Below are 22640 nucleotides of genomic sequence, written 5' to 3' on the forward strand. Positions count from 1 at the left end.
AGGATTTAAACCATATCAAATGCTCTGTTACACGGAATAGGAAAGCATAGGATACTGTAGATGGTAGTGGGCTTTTACGTGTGTTATTATTGTCACTAGAACTAAAGTGTATTTTCAGTCCTACCCCGATCCTTTCCTCTTAACTGGCTGGTTTTACGTTTGGTCCCACACTGACATTTAAAATAAGCATTGTAGACTCGAGAGTGTGCATTATTTTTGATACGGGTCTGGCTAATGCAGTTTGGAGTTGGTACAGGAGCACTTGCTAAGATGTATAATGAATTTCAGCAGTATTCATGAATATTTTATAGCATTTGTCAGTGCTGTTTTTCCTTTCAGGTGACAGAGGAATCATTATTGTGAATTTTATTTTAAACTTTTTTTTCTTGAATTTGCAGACCAACTTCATTAGCCTGGGAGGTAAAGAAAATGTCTCCAGGACGCCATGTGATTCCAAGTCCATCAACAGACAGAATTAGTGTGACATCGAATGCTCGAAGAAACTTAAATTTTGGGTATGAAACCAGATCATAAGTTTATTAAAGCTAAAATAAAGATTAAGTTGAAGCACAGTTAATGAATACACTATTTCTCCATGGTAACTGATATATTGTTTTGGTGTTTATTGAGTAGTAAATACAATTATTTGCATTCATGAAAGAAAAGTGCATGGCCAGTAAAAGAAAATCCTATCCAGAAATTTATGTTTTACTTACTTTGTTGTAACTTAATTACTGGTCATTCCAAAGACATGAAGATAAAATACAATAACTGTATTTCATGGTATCTGCTTACTACTCTCTCCCTACTATAAAGCAAAGGTCAAAATGTCTGTAATTGTCTTTAAAAGTGGCAGTGTGTGTGATGCAGAGGGCCAGCTGGGCGTGCAAAAGTAACGGTGTGTCAAAGAGTCGATGTGAAGTGTGAGTAGTATGATTCTGGTAAAGAGTGAAACTGATGCTAGTGTAAATATAGCGTATATTATATAGTACAACAAAGCAGCTTTTACTTGTTAAAATGAGAATGGCTGCTGGAAAGCAGTTAACGAAAACGTGCACAACCACCAGCTGAGAGCAGCACTGTCTGCTGCTGTGCCTGTTCTGGCGGTCGTCTCTGTGGTCAGTTTAAATCTTCCTCAGGGTATGTTTTTTAGTTCATTCAGGTTTGTTGGGTTCTAGAACATGAACTATACTGTTTCATGAGTGGTCACAGTGTCCTCAGCAGGACGTCATATTAGAATGTTTGGTCAGTACCTCTAAGTACTTGAGCTCTCTTAAATTTTTAATATCAAATACTTCTACAAAAATACCATAAAGTCTGTTTGGTGAAAAATTGCTCCAATGCTCCTGGTCTCTTTGAAGACACAGGAGTTGATACCTACCTGACAACGCTGGAGAGGTGTCTGCTTAAACATATGATGGGGAAAATTATGCAACTGTAGTCAAACGAATCTGGTGGAAATCAGTGCTCTTTTAATTTTTATTAGAACACAAACAACAGCTCAGTATAACCATGTCTTTCAGCTAATCCTTTTTTTGCATGCAATTACCATGTGTTTATTTCTGAGATTTGAAAATTTGGTGTCAGAGTATGTTTCTTGTAGGAATTGTTTGTCCATCACTACAGCACCGCATGTTTCTTCAGCCGCTGGACACCTCTAAAATTTTGGAACTTGCTTTTGCTCTAAATCGGACATTAAGGGAAGTGTCCTGATAAAGCTTTGTAGCAAGCCCTCCTGTTGTTTGGTTAGCCACTAAACAGAGCTATGGCTTTCATTTAGGAACCCTTCAGTGACCATTTCTGCGACACGCCTGGCTCCATCCGGTGTAAGTTGGGCAGATAAGGTGAAAGCCAACCATGGAGCTAAAGCTGCCAACCCTGAGCTACCAACTGCACCAGCTTGTCTGCCACCTCCAGCGCAGAAGTCACCACGGAAAAATGGCAAGTCTTTTCAAGTGGCTTCAGATATTTTTACTATCTGTGTGGTATAAAATTAGTTCAGAGCGTGATGACCTATTTTCAAGCCAAAATTAAGTGTAGTTTTGCAAAGTACAATGTTTAAATTAAGTGTTGAGTTAAAAGATATTTGGTCACAAACTGATAATCTGGCCAACTGCAATTTAGAATGGTTTGTAAAGTTAGTTTCACACACACTGGAACCTTGAGATCATCTTCAGAGGTGCATGTTTTTCATTTATTTTTGTCAATGCATGGTCCTGGATGGCTTTCTGCAGATTCAAAAATGTATTGCTTGAACGTAGCTGTACATTCAGCCCAGCAGTAGTAAAGGTCCTGGCTAGTGGTTTGGAGACTTGCGGTGTGTTCTGGAACTAAAATACCTTGTCCAAGCGTCTCGTAATGTAGCATGTGAGTTCAGTAGCTTGTGCTTGGAAGAAAACAATCAAAACCATACCCTAGAAATGGTTGTTTGACTGGGAATTGATTGATGCTGTTTGCAGGAGGGAATATCCTGCCGTATATGGTTACAGTGAACTGCTTTGGGAACAGTAGCAGTTTGGCTGAGTTTTCAACACTGAAACGGAAAGTGCAATCCCACTTCTAAGTTTTGCCAATAGTTGAGACTATTTGCAATGAAACCTTTTTCTGTTGATTATGGCTCATATTAAAGTGGCAGACTCCAAGCTATTGTTAGAGTACCTTAATAGGGATTCCCGTGCATGTGGAGAATTTTATTAGCTGCAATAGGAATTAAGCTGATCTGCACTTCTGTTTGGGTAACATTTTTAAGAGGCTAAGAGGAAAACGAAAGACTTAATGTTAGCTTTAGGCATTTAAAGGGCTGAAGAGTCAGGGTTGTGCTGTATTTTATTGGCTGTTACCTGCAGCTGATGCTCTCCAAGAAGAGTGAAACCATTTCAATCCAGTAATACTGCCCTGTAAGTGTTCAATGATTTTTAAAATAAAATGTACTCTACAGCTCAGACTTGAAACATTTAATTTTAAGAAATGCCAGTCATTCCTTCCAGAGGCTTTTTTTATGCTTGAGAATCTCTTATCTCTGACATTCGGCACTGGAGAATTTAAATTATTTTCTCATAGCTGAATTGTAGTATTTTTAACAAATCAAATTCTCTTTAGGAGCATATTATCCTTCGTATGGAGGCTGGAATCACTTTGGTAAAATCAAATTAACCTCACTGATAGGAGCAGAAGAAGCTGTGAGGCTTACACAAAGGGAGCCACAAGGGCTCTTCACATGCATTATTGACACAGCTCTGAGGTTTGTGTATCACCCACTCTGCCTTTCAGCAGCAAATGCACTCCCAGCTGTTGGGTATGGCCAGGCCCTGGGGGAGGAGGCTTGCCCTTGCCACCCTGCAGTGCTCTCTTGCCACCCTAGAGACCAGCTGGGGTTTGCAGCACAACGTTTTCCTGAAACGCTTTTTCTCCAGTGATTTCCAATAGTGTTATAATTAGGTCTCACAACAGTTTTGTGAAGTGGATGAGTGGTTTGGTGCCGTATCTGTTTTATGGTTGATAGAATTTCCAAATCTGATTAAATATGTCCTTAGGGAGAGAAAAAACACATCATTTTTCCAGATATTTCTTCAATCTTTTTTCTGGGTGCATGTTTAAATGAGATTCAGTCTTCTTATGTCATATCTCTCATTAAACGTACTGTTAGCCTCGCTATTTTAATGAATTTTAAAAAATAAGAATTTTGTTTTTCATAGTTGAGAGTTTTGTACAAGACAAAACACAGTCTGAGCTTATTGTCTGACCAGTTTTGAAAGTAAGTTTTATGAATTATTATCTTTCCTGTATTAATTGCTCATATCATAGCTGTGAAATAGAAGCCTCCTGTGATGTAGCTCAGACTTCAGCCTTTGCAGGACACAGTCCGCTGCTGTCACTGTCCTGGTTTGGGCTCAGGCACGCTGGTGCTCGGTCTTGTTGGAGTGTGCATAGCTTCTGCACAGTGAGAACAAGTTGCGGGAGTTTCATCACAGACAGCAGAGCACAGTTGGATCCTGAGTGGGTTGTCAAATTCTTAGACAGAATTTCTGTTGAAAATTTTAATTCATTCTCTTTTTTATCCCCCCCCCCCCCCCATATTTTTATGTGGCCATTAATAGTAGTCTGACAATTAACATCTGTAACTAAAGCCTTGCCTGTTGACTCACCATCTCTGTTACAGTTTATAAATATACCACTTCTTGCACCACTACATCTTCTTTGGTTTTTAAATTTTCTTTTATTGTTCTGGTTACCATCTCTTCTGCCCCGTGACTGTTTTGGCTGAGTTCATGTGTCTAGATTTGCTTCTAGATTCTCAAATGATCATGGTTTTCCATGTTCCTCTCAGACGCAGTAACGCTTCTGTAGAGTTTAAAAAAATCAAGGAGGAAGTTTAGTAAGGAGTGGGAAGGTTGAATAGGCTTTGGTAGTTTATCTGTGAGTAGATCTTTCAGAAGGGGCCGAGATAGAACTCTTGGAGAGTTTTGCACGTGCTTGCCTGGCTGTATTTTATTGCTGTTGCCAGTACAGCTGCCAGGCCAGTCCTTCCAGATGGAGCAGCTTCCAAAGAACAGGGCCCTGGTGGCCACAGGCCTCAGGATAACAGATGGCTCGTCACCGCCTGGTAACACAAGAGCGAGCAGGGACCCGGGTTCAAATGACACTGGAGAACGATCCAGGTACTCAAATGAATTATTCATAAATGAAACTCTGGGAGTAATCAATCCCAGCATGTGATACTTAGCGTGAGGAGATGGCTGCTGGGCTGCATGAAGACAATTCCAGACTAAGGGGAAAAGTGACAGAAGAGAGGAAGGGGATGCCATATTGGGTATTAAATTTGCTTCAGATAAGGAACTATGTGATCCAATGTCAATAAATGTGTTAGGTGTGCAAACTTTGTTAAAAACATGCCTGGAAGTGACTGAATGCTAAACGGATAAGTGAATTCAAATAGAAAAGTAACTTCTCGTGTGCAGCCAGTTGTCAGGTGGCATAACACTGTCAAACTGGTTCCAGGTATTTCAACAGCCTGAATGTGTGCTTGCATTAAAAACTGTTTTGTGCTTAAAAAACTCACCTAACAATATTCTTTCAAACACAAGAACTTCTGTGTGTTAAAATAAAATCAGTTAAATCTTCAGGAATAATTATAAATCTGACAGTAAACAAATACAAATTAAAAATTGAACTTTTATTAGCAGATTCATTCTTATTGTAGTAAGCATTGCTATGGCTTTGCTATACTGATTTTTAATGCTAATTTTATTCTGATTAATTCTATCATTTTAGAGTTCTAAGAAATACACCATAAAACGAGGAATCAACTAGGCAAGGCAGGCAAGGCTTTTTTTTTTGATAGAATTAACTTCAGTGGACATTAGTAAAGATACTAGTAAAAGTTGTTACAAGATACTAGTACAATTATTATCAAGATATATATAGGATATGGTATATATATATATATTATTATCTAGATGTTAGATAAGTTATCTTTAGGTCATGGATACTGCCAAAGGGTGTCTCCTGATCTTTTTTGATGTAGAAAAGTTGCCTTATATAAGAACGGACTTCAATTTTCAGAAGAAGTAGAAGTGAAATCTTGCAACCATACCATTTCACAAACATCAAGCAAAAGGAATTGCAATCTAAAAGCCTGCTGCAGGAAGCAGTGGAGGTTTTGGGTTGATCTCGGCAGTCTCCTGAACAGTCTCCTCAGTGTCTGTATGTCACTTGCCAGGGAACTTTCTTGGCCAAATTTTATCATATGCTGTATACAGCAAAATCTTTGTGGTGCTGCCAGTTATGAAAGGCAGTGGGGTGGGAACAGCTGCGCTGTGCAAGAAGTCTCGGCAGCGCTCATTGCCCCATGTAACACAGGGCTGTATCCAACACAGGCTCTGTGCCTGGAGCTGTCTGCAGGAAATCTGTTTGTGGTTCCTGCGGAATTAAAACCCTGTTCCCTGGAGTATCGTTGCAGATAAGGTTGTCTCTGAGAGGGTAATAACATATTTCCATGATTTGGTCCTGTAGGTAATAGTGTTCTTTCCATATAAAGATGAAGAAATGAAGATAAAGCCAAAGTCGTTTGCAGGGGTCAAATGGAAAGTCTGTGGTAACGCAAAAAATGTAGTTTGTATCTTTTTGCCTGCTGTTCCCATCTTTAGTCAGTGGTGCTGCGTACTGAAGCGTGGGTAAGTGCGCATGATGGGAATGAACATAGACAGGCTTCCTGCTGAGGGGTGCTCTCTGGCCACCGTCAGTCTGTAGAGATCAGCTACTGTCATTCACATGAAGTTCTGGAATTTTGATTATTTTAAAATATACAGCAAATTTGCTGGAGTAAACTAGTTTCAATAGTAAAATAACAACTTATCTTTTTGCGTCTGACCTATTATTGTTCAGGTTTGTGAGCAGTTACAGTGAATAAAAGCAGCTATTGCACGAACGGCTTGGCTAAGATGGATTTCAGCGCAGTGCTGTTAACGGCATTGGGAATTCATAGCTTTACACCAGCCATGGGTCTAGGCTGCTCTGTTTCTTCCTGCGCTGTTAGAAGAGCCCAGTAGTTAAACAAGCACTTCATGTTTGTAAAATACCAGATGCCAAGGGTAGCAGCATATGGAAGAGCTATTAGTTTTGATTTCAGCTCATTTCCAGCTTGCTGGTTACTGCTGATGTTGAGCATCAGTTCAAGTCCGCCTAAAGGAAGTTTAGTCACGAAGGTACAGCAGTTTTGTCTTTTACTCGCAATAATCTTCATTTTTATTGGCAGTCCTGTGACGGTGCCACTGTGGTGCCTTGTAGCGTAGCACTTCTAGTGAACACGGTGGCGTCGGGATTTCTATACTTGTTTTAGAGTTGCCAGAAACACAGGGCCTGGAGGGAAATTTAAACACTTAAAGATTTTTGACCATGGAAATTAATGTTAACACAGGTCCTTTTTATGTCCTGTAAATTGCTTTAAACGTACGTGTTCTGAAAGGAAGAAAAAATATCTTTTCATCTCCTGGTGAGCGTGTTGACCTGCACGTAAGTGTTATTGGCAGTCCATAAAGATGGTCTGCTTCTTGTAACTTATCCACCATGTCTTCCTACTGAAAGCAGGTGCTTTTTTTTTAGAGAGCGTAGAACTTTTATCTTATATTTTTTTAAATGGCTTCATACTTTGCTTTTAAAAATCAAATCTCAAATTTTAAGCCAGTCTTTTGAGTTGGTAATGTGCAATTCATCATAGTATACATATAATTCCATTTTCTCACCACCCTTGAGTGTTTCAAATTATGTTTTTGACAACCAAGTAGACTTACACTTATTCCTATTCATATTTATGCTAAACTTTAATGTTTGATCTCTGATCTTTATGTCTGAGCTACAGGACCGTCTCTATTAGTAGAAACTTTAGAAATATCCAAGGAATTAATTTTGTTATAGAAGTTCTATTCTATTCTAGACTTATTCCCTCTGTAAAGCAGGGAAATTAGTGTTGGGATTTTGATTCTCTGCTCCTCCAGGTAAAAATGATTTCTCACACCTTTCTCTTCCTTTTATGTGAATGATCTTAAAAATAGCTTATGCCAAAAATATATTGGAAAATACCAGGCCGAGTTAATTCTTGAGTGTTTTGCCAGAACTTTTGTTCAGCAAATAGACACACGTGAGCTTACCCTTCGTATTTGTGAGCTGCACCATCAGCTCTCGAAAGAATCACTTGCAGCAATTTCAAGATGAATGAGAAATTATGTACTGGTGTTTATTTGTGGACACAAAAATGTTCTGTGTAGAGAAGGAGGCTCATCTGGATATTCTAGAAATCTGATCACACAAAACTGACAGCACACCTTAAAGGAAAGAGCTTTGCTAAAGAATATTTCATTGATTTATTCGGTGTTGACTTGCAAAGAGAACATATTTATCTCATAACTTGTGTGATACTGTAATAAAATATGTATTTATAATACCTCTATATGTAAATCTTCCTTTCTTAGAATGGGATGTTTTGTTTTTTGTGTAGATCGAAAGGATGCAGAGGGCTGGGAAACAGTTCAGCGTGGAAGGCCCGTTCGATCTCGTTCCACAGCTTTGGCAACAAAAAATCCCGTAGCTGCAGATTCACTGAAGTCCAGAGGTGACAGTGACAAAGAAAATGTCATTTCACCACCATTGGAGAACAAGTGTGAGAGTTTGCTCACTGACAGTGATGCATCCAAAAGCACGGCACTTGTACAGAAAGATCCTTTACAGCCGTCTGAAGGTCCTCTTACTGAAAGGACTCAGGTCAGTACAATTTTGAACCATTTTCTGATCTTAAAGCTTGCAACTTTTGCTTTAGAGCATTTTCTAAAGGTCATGTTGTCTGGAGCATTTGTACACTAACCAGATCGGAAGAGGATTTATGAGTAATAGCTATTTCAGTTGCATTTATAAAAACACATTAAGATGTTGGCCCAAATAGACAAGTTAAAAATCATGAGATGGACTGTATATTTTACAGTGGATGGGTTTCCCATAATTCCCAAAACCTCAGCATTGGGCACATCTCATATGTAAAAGATTTCTGGTGGAAAGATCCAACTTTCCCCTGGTTATGATCAACTGAAATACACGTGGAGTTATTTGCATCACTCACTGTAGGGTTGCCGGGTATTTTGGCGGAATCCTTTAGATTGTGGTGACTTTAAAAATCAGTATGTTACCTTTTGTTAATTTTGCAAATGCCTCGTTAGTTCCCAGCAGCCACGTCGGAAGACAATGGGAGCACTGGCACAGCACTGGAGGAGGATGCCTCACAAACAGCTTCTGAGGTGCCTCCGGTTCTCACGAATGCTGACTGTGCTTCAAAATCTCTGCAGTTGAATGAAGCTTCCTCCCTGATCACTGATATTGTAGACCGGCATCAGACAGAAAAAGCTAAAACAGAAACCGAAATGGATCCCTCAGACATTTCAAATGTGAGTGCTGCCAGATGGGTAAGACATACTGTAAGATTTCTGAGTAGACAATAAACATAAGTCTTAATTTCCTCATTCTATGTTACGCGGTGTTTATTGTTAGCCTAATGTAGAAGTTGTAGAAGAGTCTATAAGGTACTTAACTATAGAAAAAATAATTTGTTGCACAGATACTTTCCATAGTAGGATTTAATTCTAGTAAAGTTTTGGAACTTAAACAGGAAAGATATAAATTAATCTTTTGGAATAAAGAAATTCATGTTCTCATTGCTTTTTTTTACATATATGTTTGCCATAATTTTTCATTTCCTTCCACTATCAATCATTTTAAGTGAGACTGTCATTAAATTCTTACTCCAGTTTTGCTAATTATTCAAACTGGAAACACATGGGATATCAAAATTCTTTTAGAAACAAACGTAGACTTCTGCCTTTTAAGACTAGCTGAACTGTCTCTTGGGTCTCCCTATACAACTAGCAAGTTGGACGAATGCCATTGTTAAGCAAGAAACATGAAGCCCGTATTCTGTTCTTACGTGGCTTCCCAAAAAGAATGTCCTTTCTTGTCTGTAGAATTCTACAGGTTTCAAGCTGTGTCTGCTTTACTGGGATTCTCTGGGTGGAGAATTGTAGCAATGCTATGTAAAGTCCAGGTTATACTTTGAGGATATGGTGTCTTTGGTTGTCTTTTTTTTTTTGGAAACTAGATTAAAATTCTAATTTGCAGAAGTTTTCCTGTAATCGCTTTCCCTTTAGCATCTTTTACTGGATTCCTGCCAGGTAATTTCCAGTTCAAGTATCTGGTTTTAGACCTAACGTTTTTTCAGATTCTCAGTTATTAACAGTTCAGGAGGCTGACAGTTTGGTGGGATCTGTGTCTCTTGTGAGCATTTTACCGCTCCTGATATGATTGCTTTGAACACCGATTTGTGTATTGTGGCATGTGATCTGATAGCTGGAATGGAAATGGACCAGGTGGTACTGGACATTAGAGAAGAAGACAGTCAGGCAGTGTATTTGGGCTTATACATTCTTGCCTAACTATCCTGTCCTTCATGGTGAGAAACAAGTATAGCCTGGTACTCTGTTGTATTAACTACGGTAAAGTTTCCAGGTGCAATTCATGTGCAGATCTATTTTCGCCTTTAAATAATACCTTGGAGCATGATTCTTTCTCTGGAGGTGACACCAGGATGTGCCAGTAGAGTTTCTGAGTAATCATTGTTTAATCCCTAAGATGAGGTATCTAAAAGAACAGTTAGACAGCACCTCTGTTACTTTTAATGACAGTGTTCTCATAATATGTTTTGGAATGAGGTGAATGGTAATTCATTTCCTAAGTGCTTCATGCAGCTATTAAATGAGCTAATAGTTGCTAACAGTTTTAGCGGCGTTTGTATTTCAGTTACATTCACAAAACATAGCAGTAAAGGAAGTACAAGTAATTAGAAATTGAACAAAATACCATATAATTCATATTCACTATGTAGAAACCATTTTTTTTGTGCCTGCTATTGATTTTTTCTGGTTTCATGTTTCCTACAGTCCATGGCAGAAGTCCTTGCTAAGAAAGAAGAGTTAGCAGATCGCCTGGAAAAGGCAAACGAAGAAGCCATTGCTAGTGCTATTGCAGAAGAAGAGCAGCTGACTAGAGAGATTGAAGCAGAGGAAAACAATGACATCAATATCGAGACTGACAATGATAGTGATTTCTCTGTAAGTGTTCAGTTTATTTTAAAGTACTGGCTTCAAGCTGTCTGATGTCAGTGCAGTATGAGTATAGAAGTAGGTAGTGTTTGGGTTTGCGCTAATGTCACCTGCTTTGCATGCGAATAAAGTAAATAGCGCCATACAATAACAATACCCTGCTGTCTAAGGTACATGTGGGCAGGGCAGTGCTGATTAGTGATACAAAGTCCTCTGATGTTGCAGTGTTTGTGGTGCTGCCTGTTCCTGTGTGCAAGACTGAGAGAGCCCAGTCTTGTTATTTCCATTGCCACCACACAGGAGCTACTCTAGATGAAGCTGAAGTCTCCATTTCTACTGTCAGAAACTGCACAAATAACACTCGCTTTGCGAAGGCTGGTTCAGTTTGGAAACATTGCTGAACATCCCTGAGTTGGCACTGTTTAATTAATGTACACTTATGCTGTAAGGTTTATGTTTTTACCGTCTGGATCATGTTAAATTGCAGGCTAGCATGGGGAACGGAAGCATATCTTTCTGCGGCATGTCTATGGACTGGAATGATGTTCTGGCAGATTATGAAGGTAAATTCAATATATTGCTGTGCTGGCATTCAAATAGCAGCAATGCTTAAAAAACCACCCATTTTCCTCCTGACTAGTTAAGGTTTCAGAAGCTACCCCTAGCATCTATATTCCAAGTTATGGGTTTTTTTCTGTTATTTCCTTAGGAAGGATGGACCTGTGTGTTCAGATTATCTCCATGTGTCTTTGTTCTTCAACTGTCTTCTCTATCTTTCTATTAGAACTTAAAAATTTGTTATTCAGTTTTATCTTAACATTTGATCAAAAGCATAATAAAAACATTAAGCATTGAAAATGCACAGGGATTAGAGATGCTTCAGTCTGTGTTTGCACCTTGCTTAGGCTCAAGAGAACCCACTTGAGAGACAACTTCAAGAGGAACTAAGCCTCATTAATTGCACTTCTTGTGGAAGTGTGTTTAAATTATCTAAGTTTGCATTTTCTTTATGTTCAGCTCGTGAATCATGGCGCCAGAGTAATTCTTGGGGAGACAGAGTGGAAGAGGAGCCTGCGCGTCCACCTGGACATGGAATACACATGCATGAGAAGCTGTCCTCACCTTCACGCAAAAGGTTTTAGAGTTGTTCCCTGTCTCGATTACCCGGTGAAAACAAGCAACCATACTCATGGCTGCGTGAAACTGTTCATAAATCTACTTTCTTTCAGTCTGTAGGTGCAAAGAGTTATAGAAATCAGTGTGTTATTTTCATAATGAACTAGTCTCGTGCTATGTTGTCCAGTAAATAAAGATCTAAAAACTAGAAGAACATTTACATTTGGGGGAAATAATTGCCCTCCAGTGGCGTCTTCATTTTTTCTTACTGAAAATGACATAGAAATGTTTGCAGCACTGTCAGTTCACATTGTCTCTGCCTGTTTTTTATTAAAAGAACGATAGCAGAATCCAAAAAGAAACATGAAGAGAAACAAATGAAAGCTCAACAGCTGAGAGAAAAGTTACGTGAAGAAAAGACACTGAAGCTTCAAAAATTAATGGAGAGGGTAAGCTTTTTTCCCGCATAATCTAGAGGTGTTAGAGATTAAAACTAACAATGAAATGAAATTTTCCTCTGAGTACATACGGGTTTTGCTGAAGATTTGCACATCACGGGTAGTAAAGAAAGCATTATTTCAATATGATTCTATTATTCTATGAAATAACGAGCACCGTGAGAGTGTTGCTGACACACTACACTGACTCAGATGGAGGGCAGGGTAAAAGTACGCATGTGTTGCATGTATCCAACAATGCTAAAACCCACCAAACTGAAGCAGTTAGCAAATCAATGTACTTAGTTAAACTTAATACAGGCTTTATGTAGGACATCAAAATGTTTTATTACTGTGGATAAAGCTTCAGATATTAGAAGACTGAGGAAAATTCAGGCCCTAATTTCAGTTACTGTATTAGTGAATTTACTCATTATATATAGAAGTTACTATATTAGTAGTGAATTTACTCATTATATATAGGAGAAAGATGTACGGAAATGGAAAGAAGAATTATTAGATCAAAGACGCAGGATGATGGAGGAAAAATTACTCCATGCAGAATTTAAACGTGAAGTGCAGCTACAAGCAATTGTGAAGAAAGCACAAGAGGAAGAAGCTAAGGTGAGTTATTTTGTTTCTGAGGGGAGCTGTGTAATCACTGTGTCTCAATGTATTTTGTACTTTACGAGTGCTCATGGGTTGACTGACGGATGATGCAAGTTCAGATATGAACATGTGTGAAACGTGAAGCAGAGAAATGACGATCTCCAAAACGGATAATTTTTATCCAATATGAATTTAAAATTAACTAGCTAATAAACAAATTAACTGTTATTAGACATCATGGTGGGTTGGACTAGAAGAAAAGATGGGTTGAAATAAAGAGCAGATAGTCATCGTACTGTGTTCCTCACAGAGTATGGCAGCATTTTCAGTGACAACTTGTCCTCCTGGAAGGAGCAGAAGATGTGATTATCAGTTCTCTGCTTTCCAGCATCTACGATGAGAAGTGGGGGGAGCTCATTGCTCTTCTTCTCTGTTGAACATATTGTATGGAAGATCTTTTTGGTCAGTAGGGTCGGCTGTCCCAGCTCAGTCCTCTCCCAGCTCCTTGTGCGCTCGCAGCCTCCTCGCTGGTGGGGTGGTGTTAGAAGCTCAGCATTAACAAAAACATCCCTGTGTTTTCAACACTTATTTCCAGCAGAAGTCCAAACTGTAGCCCAATGCTAGCTACTATGAATGAAATTAAGTCTATCTCAGCCAAAACCAGCACAACATAAACAAAATATTTTATTTTAAAGGCTGTTTTTCTCCGAGTAAAGATACGTGTATCTCCTTCAAACTAAACCACTACATTATAGAATGAGCGCATATCCCAGCTGTGATTGATGCTGCTGTTCTTCCATATTATTTAAGACAAGCCCAACAACACTGATTCAGCTTTTTTACTTAGTCACTGTTCTTATCTCTTGGATTGAAATCACTTCTGGATTACCTAATTCATTCTAACATACCTTCATTATTATTTCATTACACTGGTGTGACTTCTGTAATCATATTAACTAAATCCCACTTGCCATAATTGCCTGGCTAGGCAGATGTTTCACGTATTGTGCGTGTTTAAATGTGTAAGATCTGCTGCCTCTTGAGGTTCTCGTGTTCAGGAAATAAATGCTAATTGGGCCAGCACGCTTTAGAGAAATAGCTGATGAGTAGTCCAGCTGAGGAGTGTGGTAGCTGTTGCTGCCTAGTTGGTTATGGAAATTCCCAGGGCTTACTTGCTTACTGAACTGTGAAATCCGTTCTGTAAATGGATTCTAGTCAGTAGACAAAACAACAAATATTGTCCTACCAGCCTTTAAGTGATCTGTTGTTGTCTGTCTGTGTATCTTCTCTTTAGTCATGTCTGATGGATTCAGACAAAGCATGACCTTTGAGTACAGGGAAAGAATTTCTGTTCCTGTCCTAGATTTGAGTATGGTTTATAGCTGATAATATTTTATGACTTTGTTCAACAACTTTGGTTTGAAAAGTTTGATTTTACTAAATCAAAGTTAAATAAGAGTTTGTCTTTTCTCTTCCGTATGAATTTCTAAACCGTTTGCATTTGAAATTGTGAAGTTGACAAGAATTTTGTTCAGCAGCCTTGTAGTGAGGGTCAGATATTGATTATCTTCATGAACCAAAGTAGCAGAAAAACATGCTCTTTGATATTTTTAGTAGACACATGAACGTACTTTTAAGTTGGGCTTTTTGTGTGGTTTTCTTGTTTTATTCTTGTGTATTGCACTGTCTTGTGATTGAAAAAAATAATATGTGAAATGGACTGTACTGATAGGAAATATTAAGACAATGAGCTTGTTCATTTTTTTTCTTATGCATATTATGTAGTTCCACTGTTTTGTTCAGTAAGTACCCATACATTGAAAGTTAGATTGAAAGACCTCTACTAGCACTTAACTATTTTACTGATTTATGAAGCTGGGTCTTAGCATTCCACATCTTGTGAATGAGAGAATAGACTAATGAAGTCTTGTTGCTGAGAAGAAGGAAGATTTTCCTGCTATTTACCTAAAGTTTCTCGGTTTTCTGATACAATTCAATTTCTCTTCTCTTTATTCCTATGGGCTGTCCAGTTTAAAATAACCAAACCAAACAAAGCCAACAAAAAAGCCTTATTCTCAACTTGGTAGTTTTCTGACCCGTTCTGGAGAACTGTCCTGCCAGATTAATTGTCAAATGGATTCAATTCCCCAAGAATGAAACTTTCAGCTTCTGAGATCTTTTCTTACACTTTCCGATTATTTGCAGGTGAACGAAATTGCATTTATAAACACCTTAGAAGCTCAGAATAAACGTCACGATGTGTTGAACAAACTAAAAGAATATGAACAACGTTTGAATGAATTACAAGAAGAACGTCAACGAAGACAAGAGGAAAAGCAAGCTCGGGATGAAGCAGTTCAGGTATAATAAATCCGTAATTGTAGGGGAGCGATGAAATATGTATGCGTGCTTCATTTTGGCTGTGCAGTCTCTGGTGCTTTCTAGCTTAACTCTTTCATTCTACTTTAGAAAAGTATACTCTTAAATGTATCTCCTTTATAATGTTTCAGCACTCGGAGGGAGGTAAGCCTTACAGCCTCTACAGCACAGGCTCTGGGTGCTTGGATGGATGATTCAAGCCTGTCTTAAGGTTTTTTTGGTGACATTTAAAGCTTTGAGAGAGGAAATAGAAAAATATTGCTTATCATGTGCCTGTCATAATTGCAATACTTTTACAGAATCAGTGGACACTGCAGTGCCAATGCGTTTGTGTTCCTGGCGCCTTGGTGTAGGTTGTTTTGGTTTTTGTTTAATACAGCATTCCAGTACTAAGGTTTCCCAGCCTCACACATCCACCTTCTTTTTGGCACAGTTTTCTATGTTAGAATCTGATACGTAAGTTTTCTTCTTAGGTAAACTTCTCCCTCTCTAAACATCAGAGCACCTGGGCTCCCAGCTTCTGCCAGAGCTTAGCACGTAGCACTGGCAGCACTTAGCACTGATTCTGTCTCCTTGTTGAACAGTGGGGCATGGTACTGACTTCAGTGGCTCAGAAGCCATTTTTGGGATAGAAAGTACTCCAGAAGTGCTGGATAAAACTCTTTTTGAGAGAATATAGTATTAAAAATTTCTGGCTTTCCAAGGATTGATTGCATTATGAGACAGGGCAGTTAAGATCATGTTCCCTAAGCTAAAATGCTGTGCATGAAACAAAAAAAAAGTTCTCTTATTTCTGTAGTTCTTCGTTTCTTGAATAAAGTATGGGATGAATGTTTTCTGCTTTTAATATGTCTAAATTCAGTTCTCCCCAGACTTTCAGCTAAACCAAAAATCACACTTCCTCTTAGTAAAACTCCCCACCTTAATATCTACTCATAAATGTCTTATTTAGGTATGGATTTTAGAACATGCTTTATTTTTACATTTGTTGCTGATAGAAATATAACCATTCTGTCAGAAGGGTTTACAGTACCAGGTATGGTTTACTTACTCAGAAAGAAGTAAAAATTGAGCAGTGAGAGAGAAATCATATATTCTGTGATAAGGCAAAAAATTATTGTCAAAATCTGTTTGGTATTATAACCTCATCCAGATAGTTTCTGAATCATAATTTAAATACTAATATGCCATGGGAGCATGTTATTTGTAGGATGTTTAAAATGTTTTCAAATGCTCTCATTAACAAACTAGTTTATAAGCTTTTACAGTGGATAGACTTCTTCAGGGTGAGCAAAATATATGGCAAATGAATGTGTAGCTTATTTCTTACATCTGTGCTTTCAATGTATGTTCAGGCTTCTGAAGATACATCTGCATATTGTTCCGTTAATAAAGTTGCCATTCTTAGTCCATCGTGAAAGTAAGGTAAAGTCCTATAAGCAGATGTGAAAATAGAGTTTCTGTTAATCCCTTGTTGTTTGTTCCTAAAAGAAAAATCAGAATTTACTTCTCCCTGACTAGGAGCGCAAAAGAGCCCTAGAAGCAGAACGGCAAGCCCGAGTCGAGGAGCTGCTGATGAAGAGGAAAGAACAAGAAGCGCGGATTGAACAGCAGAGGCAAGAGAAAGAAAAAGCACGGGAGGACGCAGCACGGGAGAGGGCCAGGTAAATTGCAATAATTTTGTTGGTTCCCTGCCCTTCCTCCTTACCCTTTCCAGCAAACTTCAGTTTCTCTGTAAGAGTGGCACCTTCTTAGCTCTTCAGCCTTAGTATTTTAAAAAGTAACATCAATAGACATTCTTGATGAATGGTTTGAAAAAAAGAAATCAGATGAGTAATCATAAATTCTATAATAGATTTTTGTATTCCTTAGATACACGCATGCTGTAACATGCAAGACTATATTTTATTATATTCATCTCAGTTTTATTACTAACAAGACCTTTTCATAATTTGCATTTTTCTTATTTTAGCTTAGTTTTCAAAGGAAGCAAGATTAATGTCCCCATGTTCCCCATTTCCTCCACTCTCCAGGAACTTTTGGACTTACTGGCATCAATTTGAGTTCACCTTTTTGTAGACACCAGAGATTACATTTCTGAAGCACAAAGCCGGGAAATCAGGCTTCATTAATTCTAGTGTCTGCGAACTGCTTGGTTTATGGTTTTGCCCATAGTCAAAAGTTCATAAAGAGGTTTCCGTATTTTCATATGGACTCTTCTCTCTCTTTAGCCAAACTTGAGGTGCTGAGAAAATGAACGTAGAATGGCGTTGCAGCATGTGATGAAGGTTTACTTTCATGTCTGAATCAGGAAAACTGCTTTCTGCTTGTTGTTTAATTTGCCAAATTCTATTTATATTCACCTCCTATTAATCTCTCTTTCCCTGCAGTTCCACTGCCACAAGCATTCCATAAAACCTAAATAAAAGTTATATTTTTCCTATCACAAGTGTTTACTAATGGCTCAAACATTTTTCTTGTCACATCTTGTTTTCTTCAAAGCTGTCATGGAGAGGTTTTGTCTCCCCAAGTAAATTATTCAGGAATGTATTGATGACCTTCTTTCATCATCCAAAGTCATCGCTAATTCTGGCTTGATATCATAAAGAGCGTCATCTTTCAATTAATGATGTTTAATGAAGTGTGGGTGGGATCTGTGGCCTTGCCCAGGAATGCATGGACCTTTCCTCAGTATATTAAGCCAAAGGCACAGTGAGATGGCATGTAATGCTGTGCTCTTTTTGTTTAATGTTTTGGTTTTTGTTTAAACCTCCCCTGGTGCAACCTGAGGCCATTTCCTCTCATCCTATCACTTGTTCCTTGGGAGAAGAGACCAGCACCCACCGTACCACAACTTCCTTTCAGGGAGCTGTACAGAGTGATGAGGTCTCCCCTCAGCCTCCTCTTCTCCAGACTAAATGACACCAGTTTCCTCAGTTTCCAGACCCTTCCCCAGCTCTGTTCCTTTCTCTGGATGTGCTCTAGCCTTTCAATATCTTTCTTGAGCTGAGGGGCCCAAAACTGAACCCAGGATTCGAGGTGCGATCTCACCAGCACTGAGCACAGGGGAATGATGCGTACCCTGCTCCTGCTGGCTACATCATGATCCAAGCCAGGATGCTGTTGGCCTTCTTGGCCACCTGGGACACTGCTGATCTGGTCGTAGAAGGAGATCAGGTTGGTCAGGCACCATCTGTCCTTTATGAACCTGTGCTGGCTGGGCCGAATCCCCTGGTGAGTGCATTCTAGATGAACGGCTCCAAAATCTTTCCTGGCACCAAGGTCAGGTTGACAGGCCTGTAGTTCCCCAGATCCTCCTTCCAGCCCTACTTGTAGATAGGTGTCACATTTGCTAATCTCTGGTCAAGTGGAACCTCCCCAGTCAGCCAGGACTGCTGATAAATGATGGAAAGCAGCTTGGTGAGGACTTCCACCAGTTCCTCCAGTACTCTCGGGTAGATCTCATCCAGTCTCACAGACATGTGTGTCCAGGTGGTGTAGCAGGTAGCTAAACATTTCCTCTTGGATTATGGGGTCTCCATTTTGCTCCCTGTCATCCAGCTCAGGGAACTGGGTACCCGGAGAACAAGTCTGACTGTTAAAGACTGAGGCAAAGAAGGCTTTGAGTCCCTCAGCCTTTTCTTCATCCTTTGTCACTGTTTCTCCCCACATCCAGTAAAGGCTGGAGATTCTTTTTACCCTCTTTTTGCTACTGATACAGTTATAGCAACGTTTTTATTGTTGTTTAACTCAGCTGCCAGATTAAGTTTTAGTCAGGCTTTGGCACTCCTCATTTTCTCCCTGCATAACATCACGACGTCTTCGTTGTCCACCCAAGTTGTTTGCCCCTTCTTTCAAAGAGCAGGGACTCTCCATTTTTTCCCTTGGCTCCGGCCAGATCTCTGCTCAGCCAGGCCGGTCGTTTTATCCACCAGTTTGTATTGCTCGCACTCAGTTTTCAAATGCTTTGTACTTAACATTGCTGTACAGTGCTTGCATTTGGTTTTCTATGCCAGATGCTTGAAGGAGATGTGTACATGGTGCCCTACAAGCTGGTGCTTCTGTTAGGTCAGAATGTTCATTGCATCTCCTTAGATAAGGGTTCTGAGGTTTCTCTAGTGTAGTAGAATTAGAGGAGGATTCAAAGTATCCTGGTGTAGAAGTGAAGGAAGAGATGAGCTTGGCAGGCAGCTGGCTGTGCTATCCCTTCCATCTTCGACTTCTGCAAGTCTTGGTGGAGCCTCGGGGAATTATTTGGTGTTTTGTTTTCTTGGGTGTTTTTCCTGCTGCTAGGATTTTGCTCTTATCCTGAAGTTTTAATACTTGCTGGAATGAGTAATTTGGGGAGTATCTGCTTAAATTTTCTTCAGTATAAGCTTTACCATGTGCATCTGGTGGTGATTAAAGGATCTGTATGAAGGGAATAGTATATTTAAAACTGACTTCAAGAGCCCCGCTGCCCTTATGGTACATTAACTTGATTCCAGCAAGATTTTAGATGTAATTTCAGATGATTTTACGTTCCAGAGAGTTGAAATTCATAATACAGAATTTTTTTTCTTGTCAGTAGTAATCATAAAACTGTATAATGTAACATAATCGTGTAAAAAGCTGCATTTCAGAAGGGCTTATGCAGAATAGTGTTGATGCTCTATAGATTGAAACTTGAGAATCTTTTTTCAGATATTATTGATCCAAAATACGCAACGATATTATTTTGTCATAGTTTGTAGGGCTAAAGAAATGTTTAATTGCTGTGAGTCAGGAACTCTTTAAAACAAAAACAAGAAAAAGAAGGACTGTAGTTCAGTCTGTCTTTATATGCCTCAGGGGAGATGGCAGATAAACTACCTAATGCTTCTCATCCATCATCTCTTCCTCACCCCCTCCACACCCATGGTGGTTGGAAGAGTTTACTTATACTTTCTGGAAGCACAATTGAGCGTAGTGTTTATCGTTAGGCTTGCTTCCTCCCCCGCCTTCTTTCCTATCTGCTTTTATATTTTGTGCCTTTTTGTTTTAAAAATGTTACTTTATTTGAGCCTTCTACTATTACCGAAATAATTGTCTTCTGTATGACATTTCTGTTTAAAAAACCCCAAACAAACAGAAATCCACACAAAACCAAAACCTCTGCATTTTAGATAATATTCTTTATGTTATCCTTTCTAGTTTTGTCATGCCAACTACTTTAATTTTAGAATGCATTTTAAAGACTTTTTAATTGCTCAGTTTTACTCAGAACATTTGTTACTTCTTTTGGCCCTTCCCAGCTGCCAGAATTCTACAAGTGCTTCTCTTCCATCCCAGTTCATTCTGTACAAACAGCACAAGTACCTGACTTTCTTCCTTCTTAGGGTTTAATAGCTCCCTTGTCTTACTGATTGCTGGTGAGTTGATGAAACTGTTACCTGCGGGTTTCTGTTTAGTAGTTACAGTAACAGATTAGGTTATGACTGGTGTTCTTTTCTCAGGCAGAAAAAACACCTATAATCTCTTCAATAGGTTGATGCGTAGAGGGTTCACAGACTCTTGTGAGTCCACGTGTGTGGCAGCTGGGCTTTGGCACTTTGCTGGGGAGGGGAAGGAGAGCTGCTAAAAGTGAGGAAGACAGCTGGAGTCTGAGGTATATTCAGGTTTTGGAAGAGGGGTGTAGGACAGACAGGTTCTCTGGGTAAAACAGGTCCTGACTACAGTTGTGTACAGATGACAGTAGGATAAATGCTATCTTTTGGTGTCCTGAACATTCAGAATTGCATTATTCTAGAGCATCCGTTTATCGCTAGTGACTATGATTTGATGTTGGTGAAAAGATTTATCTGGGAATTTATGTATTCTAACCTTGTCCTTTTCTACTGACCAACCTTCAGCTTCATTTTTTGGGGTGCTTGTTCTTTATTTCAAACATAAATTAGCCAATATCATACATGCTTTTGATTATTACAAGTTTTTGCCTACATTTATTATGTCTTGGTTAGAGATCGAGAAGAGAGATTGGCAGCTCTTACTGCAGCTCAACAAGAAGCTATGGAAGAACTGCAGAAGAAGATTCAACTGAAGGTATACAAGGATGTTTTAGTTGAAAAATACATCAACAATATAGAATTTCTGCAGAATTATTTTCTATGTGCATGTTTTATTTGGTGAAGATATTACAGTGTTCTGAATTACAGAACTTTCCAAGAGATTTTTGTTTAGATTCTTACTTTAAGAAGAGGGCCCTGCTGTATAACATGCACTGCAGTTTGGGAAGAGCAGGACTAAGCTCTGTGGAACGCATTAATTTCAAACCTTTGAACATAAGAACAAGTAAACCTGTGCTTTCCAAGAGAGTCAAGGTAATTTTGAATTAATCATGAGAGAAAACACTGTGTAAAATCTCTCACGCTGTTAGGTGTAGGCAGTTCACCTGTCACACCAGGTTCTATCTAACGGTATTGAAACTGATGCTGTCCAGTGTGGCAACAGTGCTGTTTCCTTTTGTTTAGTGAGGGACTCCAGTTACTACATCAAATAGGCATAAGATCAACCATCTCCTAGTTCCCCTCTTCACCTGAATTGCCTGTCCAGTGGAGAACCAAGGTATCAGAAGTTTTGAAGAGATACACACTTAGTTTTCAAGAGATGTAAAGACTTCCAAAATGATAGGTTATATTTTTTAGGCTCTGACATGGAACTGCATATTGAAGTTTAATTTAAAGATAAATTTTTATTCTAGGATGGTTTATGTATAGGTACAAATATTTTCTTATTTCAGTGTTATTCTTTGCTCTGATTCCAGTTTGAAGCACTGTAGCTGCTTTTACTTGCACTGTAAAATGCAGTTCCGTTATTAAACACTGTTTCATACCCCAGCCTCTGGTTTTCAATCATAGAATCATAGAACGGTTTAGGTTGGAAGGGACCTTAAAACCCATCCGGCTCCAACCCCCTTGCCATGGGCAGGGAAAGCTCCCACTAAATCACACCTCAACTCCTCCAAGGAGAGGGCATCCAAATAGTTGAGAGGTTATTCCATTCTCCTGAGGGCTAGGTATGAAAACTCTGACAGAATCCAGTGAACTGCCTGCTATTGCAGATGGATAATAAGTAATTTATTTTACTTCAATTTGTACTTAATAATTTCATGTGCAGTGCTGTTTTCACTGATAAGCAAGTTACATATTTTTAGAATTAAACGTTGAACTTGTATTTTGTACTGGAGTGTTTTGTTGAGAACAAAACCAGAAATGAGATATTAAACGTAACAAAAACATTTACAGAAGGATTTGCAACAGACTATTAATTGATAACCACCTATAAACCAACAGTAATGCTGATTGATTTTTAAATCACGATGTGTTAAATGTCTATGATATGTGGTGGCTTTTAACACTCAGAAACAAAGAAAAGTTTCACTTTATCAGAACTTCGTCCTAACTGTACAGCATTTTGTGATTCCTGAGATTTCTTTGCAAACTTT

General features: G+C 38.9%; 1 protein-coding gene across 2 annotated transcripts in view; it reads left to right on the plus strand.

Moving 5' to 3' along the window:
• The window catches only part of SCAPER (S-phase cyclin A associated protein in the ER), a 134119-nt gene that overhangs the window by 22619 nt on the left and 88860 nt on the right, over positions 1 to 22640 (plus strand). For both annotated transcript variants that reach the window (XM_054077493.1, XM_054077494.1), the window contains exons 7-18: positions 399 to 515; positions 1781 to 1941; positions 7994 to 8256; positions 8706 to 8930; positions 10476 to 10646; positions 11125 to 11200; positions 11655 to 11772; positions 12091 to 12202; positions 12674 to 12814; positions 15005 to 15160; positions 16700 to 16842; positions 21157 to 21238. In XM_054077493.1, the coding sequence (XP_053933468.1) occupies positions 399 to 515; positions 1781 to 1941; positions 7994 to 8256; positions 8706 to 8930; positions 10476 to 10646; positions 11125 to 11200; positions 11655 to 11772; positions 12091 to 12202; positions 12674 to 12814; positions 15005 to 15160; positions 16700 to 16842; positions 21157 to 21238 (1765 nt within the window). The remainder of the gene's footprint in view (positions 1 to 398; positions 516 to 1780; positions 1942 to 7993; positions 8257 to 8705; positions 8931 to 10475; positions 10647 to 11124; positions 11201 to 11654; positions 11773 to 12090; positions 12203 to 12673; positions 12815 to 15004; positions 15161 to 16699; positions 16843 to 21156; positions 21239 to 22640) is intronic.

Source organism: Cuculus canorus, chromosome 12 (assembly GCF_017976375.1).
Source record: "Cuculus canorus isolate bCucCan1 chromosome 12, bCucCan1.pri, whole genome shotgun sequence".
Taxonomy (NCBI): Eukaryota; Metazoa; Chordata; class Aves; order Cuculiformes; family Cuculidae; genus Cuculus; species Cuculus canorus.